The sequence below is a fragment of the Sebastes umbrosus genome, chromosome 21 (genome assembly GCF_015220745.1).
Source record: "Sebastes umbrosus isolate fSebUmb1 chromosome 21, fSebUmb1.pri, whole genome shotgun sequence".
NCBI lineage: Eukaryota > Metazoa > Chordata > Actinopteri > Perciformes > Sebastidae > Sebastes > Sebastes umbrosus.
In genome coordinates, this window is record NC_051289.1 from 17,251,385 (window position 1) to 17,258,422 (window position 7,038).

Sequence of the window (7,038 nt, forward strand, 5' to 3'; positions counted from 1 at the left end):
GATGGATGTCACCATTTTCACAGACTGGACTGAAATGACACTCATCACCTGGATTTGACAAAAAGTTACTTTTCATAAAACATCTTTTAAATGAAGCATTCATGTTCTTTTAAAGCCACCTCAAATTAATACATTCAAACCAGGAACTCTCCGTGTACAACCAGATATTACTGTGTTATAATAGTGATTAATAATCTCTGCAGAGTTAAAAACAGTTTAAATATAAAATGATCCAGTGTGAGTTTATGATGTTTCTGCTAAAACAAAACCCAACAAATAAAAGTAGAGTTCATGAAAAGTAGCCAAATAAAATAAAACTCTCAGAGTTAAACATAAAAGCAGTAACATGTTACCTTACCAAAGAAGCCGGCAGTTAAAAGGAAGAAACAATTAGTTTTAAAATCAAACAATTTGTGAATATCAGCAGAACTGCAACAGACCCAGTAGCTACCCGACTTCCCTGCTAAGCCGTTGTGATATAAAAGCAAACATGAAATGACTGAAATACTGCAGAAAAAGAAGAAGAAGCAGTCTCCGCTCCTCCTGCTCACACCCTTTGAGTGAGGAAGTCATCTTGTTTTCACTTCACAACTTGATCTCATCAGGGTGCGAATTACTTTCACATTCTCAAAGATTATTTTTATCACATGACTCACAGCAAGCCTGTATGCCTTATTAGGGGCCGAACAGTTATGCTGCTGGTCCCTCTTGTTTTTATCAATATTATCTTCTCCTGTAGTTCTTGGAGACTACTAAGACTACAAAACGTCATCATGCCGACACATCCGTTATTATAGCCTCGTTGTTTATAATTGCGCTCATGCGACCGTGGTGTAGTTTATTTATAGCCTAATGTTAGTTTTTTACTTCATAAAAGTGGTGTTCATTTGTGCAGATTATCTTGCTGAACAAAACATGTAAGTATCATAAACGTTTGTTTGCCAAGGAGTTTATTTTCTGCAATAATCCAAAACCCAATGTAAAAATAACACAGTATATATATATATATATATATATATATATAAACTGGGAAAAAAAAGTTTGGAAACTTGCGTTTGGTGGATTATTTCTCTGTTGTTACAATGCTAATTGTCATTGTATTTTACATCGTTGGAAAGCCTGTTTATTTACCTTCACAATGATGTCCAACTTGTAATGATCATGCATTTGTGGGATGAGCAGCACAGCTGATTATGTGGGTGGCGCCCATGAAAAATTTGCCAAAATGCTCTGGTCTTTGAAATACATTTTCGTAGCGGCCAAACGACGGTACTACAACTTCCATATCCGTCACGTGATGCTATGGGCTCAAAAAGACTTTTTCCCATAGACTTACATTGGGAAAGAGACGTTTGTAAATCAGACATTCTTACATTTTTTTTTTTAGTTAAATCAACTTCCCAGTACAAACACTTCTAATCATCCATCCAGCCATTGTCGGTAACCTCTTATCCTATTCAGGGTCGCGGGGGGGCTGGAGCCGATCCCAGCTGACATTGGGCGAAGGCGGGGTACAACCTGGACAGGTCGTCAGACTAACACATAGAGACAGACAACCATTCATGCTCACATTCAACACATACGGGCAATTTAGAGTCAACAATGAACCCAACCTGCATGTGTTTGGACTGTGGGAGGAGGCCGCAGAGCCCGGAGAAAACCCACGCTAACACGGGGAGAACATGAAAACTTGCCGCGCCACCCCTTAATTAATTCATTAGGTCCAAAAGTTGTAAAATGCCCTAATAGCTGAATCCACAGTTATTTCCCTTCCTCCATTCATGTGAATGAGACCTAGACCGAGGTCCGGACCGCGGGCTCAGCGGCGGAGTTAAAGGAAACACTATTGCGCCTGCTCTATGAGCCCAATGGATGTGGAAGATCGCTGGATGAGCCACTGAGCAACTCTCATAGGAATAACGGGAGTCCGCTTCCAACGCTGTATCTCGTTCTCTTTATACAACCATTAACTACAATGTAAACCCATCCGTGGCAACAGTTAACGCACAGGGAAATTGCTGTGGTGACGTAGTTTAAAAAGCGAAAGAGACACACAGGACGGGCAGGAGGGGAGGTGGATGGGTCCAACAAACATAAGGCTTTCATCCAGGACGCCTCTGTTTGTGTCCCGTGCTTTACGTTTCACTTTGCACTGTAAAAACGTGGTAAATTTGAGACCAATCATGTTGTTTTTTCCCAAAGTAAGTGGTTTTGTTGCCTAATCCTAAACACAGTTCACAGAGTTGAATGAGCACTACTTACCAAACAGCTCTCACACAGGACTAGACCGGGTTTGTTAGACCTTCCGGGTTATCAGAGGTTCGGTTGATAATCCAGCCTCTGGTTTATATTATTTAATACATAATTCCACAGATAGACACGTTTTCTTTTCAAAGACCAGGGTCTATATATTTTTAATCTGATGTTCAGACACCACACTATTAGGCACCAGTGCTACTCATAGGAGAGTTGTCCTTTCTCCAGCAGATGGTGGTATTGACCTGTGATATATTCACTGAAACTATGAGAATATCAGCCTGTGGCTTTCCTACCAAAAAGTTGTGTTGTGTAATTCAACTCATTTACAGTGAAGCAGTTAGGGCTTTAATACATTTCAAGCATATGACATAAAAGTAAGTATTTACCGTACACCTCACCAAAGACACTATTATTAAACATAATAGTATTAACCCTCTGAGACCCACAATAGACCCGTTTTTGTCTTTTTTGGGGTGTACAGGGGGTCTTTAGGGGGAGATAGCAGGCCAACAGTAGATGTCACATAGAAGTGGTATATATCATTGTGTGTCAAGTTGTTCTGGTCATAAATCAAAAATAAACATGAATTAATTAATTACATAAATAATTAATATAAATTGTGAAGACTGATGTCGCTATGACAATCCTGCAGAAGGACTTGTCGATAAATCCTAGCCAACCAACTTCCCCATTTTACTCAGTTCTCAGCTTTTTCTCACGCTCTGTTCATGACTTCATCAGTTTACATTCCACCACTTCACTTTGGCTGTGAGGTGTCTATATTTCTTTGTAGAACTGAAAAGAGGATTTATTAATACCAACATCATGCCTCAACTTATTGTAAAGTGTATTTCACACATGTAGGTAGCACAGAGTTTATGCTGACTTGTGCACAGTCTGTATCACTGCTGCTCTGCATTGCCGTGCTGATGAGAGAACCTCAGTGATTAAAACGCTTTGTTCACTTCAAATGCTTTTGATGCTTTTAATTCAGCAGGCTTATACACATGTATATACAAACACAAATGAGAAAATACCTGATAAAAATGAACACTTTCTGCTTTCTCATCACCTGAATTTAACTGTCCTTCTGTCAAAAATATATATATTCACATGCAAAGAAACCCCGTTGAGGCAATGAAAAATAATTACCATAATAATGCCATAAATCAGCACAATCTTACACAAACTAATGATGAAGCTGCTATATATTATATTTATGTTATTTTATGTCCTGTTTGCACTCTGTTCATCTTACCAATCGTCTGCAAAGTAAAGCCATTTAATATTTAAGAATTAGCTGAATAAGAAATAGAGAAATATTCCATCTATGGTGAACATGACATCATCTTCTTCTCCTTCATGATGCTTGGATCTCAATCACTCTGTTGACATAGTCTGCTTCTACTGCGTCCTGTGGACATGAAACAACAGAGAGAGAGAGAGAGAGAGAGAGTGTGAGAGAGACAGAGAGAGAGAGAGAGAGAGAGAGAGAGAGAGAGGTGTTAAGCACTCAGCAGCACATTTTATTGTTGAAAGAATAATGTACCTGTTGCTCACCTTCACTGGTTTGTTGCAGCATCTTGATCTAAACCACCTGAAAGAAAAGGAAACGAAGGAATAAAAGTAATAAATGAACTTTTCAAAGAGACCAATAAGTCTTTAGCTGCAAATGACCATATCATAGAAAAGTTTGTCTCACCCCTCAAAGATGATGATTGTACTGTAGAGCGCTACGATTCCCAGGATCTTCAGTGTAACGTAGACGACAGCCCCAAACTCTGGATTATCTGTAACAAGACAGCATGGTCACCTTCTCCTTAGTGGGAAATGTTACGGCTCTAAAACATCATCAACCTGAAATCCTTCTGTTAACCTCAAACATAAACTGGTTTATAGCATCATTTGCAAATGCAATAAAAGGTGTTTTACAGGGTACTCAAACAAACCAACAAACAAACAAACAAACAAACAAACAAACAAACAAACAAACAAACAAACAAAGCAATACAGAAAACGAGAAAAACAGAAAAGAGAGGAGAGCAGATTAGATTAAATTAAGCAGATTCTGTTCAGTTCTATATTTACCTGCATTATTCATCCCTGATGACGTCTGACTACCGAGATCATTTGTGGCCAAACAGTAATAATCTTCTCTATCTGCCACAGAGGTCACCTTGAAGCTGTGAAACTTCCCTTCGAATACACCGACGGGTCTGTCTTTGCTGGTCTTGATCCAGGTGAAGCGGATGACAGGAGGATTGGCTCTGCTGGAGCAGGTCAGGTTCACCAGGCTACCTGCTGGCACCAAACCTGATGGACTGATGGACACTGAGGTGTCTTTGGGAGCATCTGAGGAAAATGTGAGATTCACTTTACTCATTAAAATCATCCCATGAATCATCATGTGCTGACAGGATCTAATAACAAACACTTATTATCTTACATGAAACACTGAGCGTCGTTCTCTCCTCTGCTGTCTTGATGTCTTTTCCTTCATTTACAGGATATCTGGCTGAACAGGTGATGTTGAATCCATCATGTTCGTCTGACAGAGTGAAGGTCGTCTGGATTTTAGTTGTGAAGGTTCGATCTGTGTTTTCCTCTATTTTGTTGTGAGGGTCTTGTTGGAGAGTCCAGGTGAGTTCAGGAGGGGAGTGTGGACAGGGAGTGAAAGCTGAGCAGGTTATAGTGACAGACTGCTTCTCCTTCAGATCACCTGAGATCTCAATTCTGGGCCTCGGAGGAGAATCTGGAGGTTAAAATCAAACACAGATTGTACACTGAAAAATATATTTAAATATTAGAACACTTTTGCGAAAGCTGACAAAGAAGGTGACAATCTTGTTTTGAAAATGCATAAAGTGTCTATTTGTAACTTTCAGAAATGCTTGTTAACAGCGACACCTGTGGCCGCTAAGTCAACGAAAGTCAGCGTCAAGCTCGTGCTTGCTCGCTCTAAATAGACGTGAACGAGCATCGCTCAAAACTGTGAGGCGACACACGTCAGCTAAAACCACAATATCACTCTATATTTCAGCTGCTTGGCAGTAATGTTAGCTGACCAGACGAAGGTCTCTCCATGAATCAATGCTGATACTAGTGTTGGCTTTTCCTGCCTCAGCGCAGGCTCAGGCAGCAGGGCTCCGCAGCAAGCAATGTTATCACCTCTGCCCGCAGCCGGAGAGAACAGGGAGATACCAGCACCTGGTTGGAGACGATAACGTTTCTCTCTGCGGAGCCCCATCACTTCACAAGACACGGAAAACCTCTGTTGGTCTGGAGGAGCTGCAGCATTTATTGCTGCACAAACGTCCACTGTACATTCACTAGATATTCTCAGAGCTACTAACTCTTTTGCAGTTTGTAGTGTGCGCGCATGCACGTGAGGTGGAGCGAAAGAGCGAGAAAGCGTGCAGTGTGTGAGTGAAAGCAAGCAGGCAGAGGATCAGAGTACAGCAGAGACTCCGGCCCTGGAGACCAAAGCTACGGTCAGTAGGTCTAGTATCACTAGATATTCTCAGAGCTAAACTAACTCTTCTGCAGTGTGGAGTGAGCACGCGTTCACGTCTAGAGGTGGAGTGAGCACACGAGAACGCGCGCGCTGTGTCAGTGAAGGCAAGCAGGCAGAGGACCAGAGTACAACGGCCACACGCGAGCGCGCATATGAGAGCGCGCATGTGTCCCGACCCGGTACATTTATACACTTAAAAAGTTACAAACAGTCCCTTTAATATCCCAACATTTTCTCATTTTAATGTGAAACTGTAACAACAGAATCAGTGTTTAATCAGAATTTAAATTCATGGCAAAGTGAAAAACCTCCAAAATTAAAAAGTTGCAACTTTCACTTTTTATTCTAAACAATAACGTTATAGACTGACTGATAAAAAACAAAACTCTCTTACCTTTGACTGTTATTTGAAGAGGATCACAAGAAGCTGTTGACCCGAATGGTCCGTTCTCAATTCTGAAGTAGTACCAGTCTGTGTAACTTGTGATTAAACTGGAAAATAAAGTGGTGCAGTTATTCTGACTCAGGTCTCCAGTAAGACTCATTGGATAGATATTATTCATCCTGCTACTGTTGAAAATCACATTGTTTGGACTGGTGCCGAATTTGGAATCACTTTTAATCCACACTCCGAAGGTTGTTCTTGCGCCGTCGAACTCCTGGCTTACTTCAGCACTAAAGTTACATGGGATTTGCAGACAAGATCCACTCAGTGCTTCCATCTGCTTTGGTGCAGTAATGAACAGGGATGGTATATGACGACAAAAAGCCAAAGCACCTGTGAAACAGACTCGGGATGAACAAATTGTGAAGCAAAATCTGCATGAAGAGAAAGTTCATGATGCACAAACTGTAATTCAGCAGCAGCATGTTTGGTCTTTTTTAACAATGTCAGTATAAAACATTTCGCTGCAGACAGAGCATGAACAGTTGGAAAAAGTAACGTCTCCAAATAAAAGTGACTGAACAAACAGCTCACCTGAAACAAAGAAGACGCTCAGTAACACGATAGCTGTCACCATTTTCACAGACTGGACTGAAATGACACTCATCACCTGGATTTGACAAAAAGTTACTTTTCATAAAACATCTTTTAAATGAAAGCATTCATGTTCTTTTAAAGCCACCCGTAATTAATACATTCAAACCCGGAACTCTCCGTGTACAACCTGATATTACTGTGTTATAATAGTGATTAATAATCTCTGCAGAGTTAAAAACAGTTTAAATATAAAATGATCCAGTGTGAGTTTATGATGTTTCTG

General features: G+C 40.5%; 1 protein-coding gene across 1 annotated transcript; it reads right to left on the minus strand.

Annotated features, from left to right (window-relative positions):
- Window positions 1–3,248: 3,248 nt before the first annotated feature.
- LOC119480949 (vascular cell adhesion protein 1-like) lies at window positions 3,249–6,795 on the minus strand. The gene is made up of 7 exons (XM_037757605.1): window positions 6,753–6,795; window positions 6,168–6,551; window positions 4,706–5,011; window positions 4,348–4,611; window positions 3,962–4,049; window positions 3,820–3,856; window positions 3,249–3,673 (listed from the first exon to the last, which is right to left on the minus strand). The coding sequence occupies exons 1-7, from the start codon at window positions 6,793–6,795 to the stop codon at window positions 3,620–3,622; spliced, it is 1,176 nt and encodes a 391-aa protein (XP_037613533.1). The 3' UTR covers window positions 3,249–3,619.
- Between the last annotated feature and the right edge of the window lie 243 nt (window positions 6,796–7,038).

Bases quoted from the DNA above. Each gene is read 5' to 3' on its own strand.
- LOC119480949 (XM_037757605.1), bottom strand. From the start codon at position 6,795: ATGGTGACAGCTATCGTGTTACTGAGCGTCTTCTTTGTTTCAG. The intron at 3,857-3,961 runs GTGAGACAAACT...CTTTTCTTTCAG, and splicing joins ACAATCATCATCTTTGAGGG to GTGGTTTAGATCAAGATGCT. The intron at 3,674-3,819 runs GTGAGCAACAGG...TCATGTCCACAG, and splicing joins GCTGCAACAAACCAGTGAAG to GACGCAGTAGAAGCAGACTA.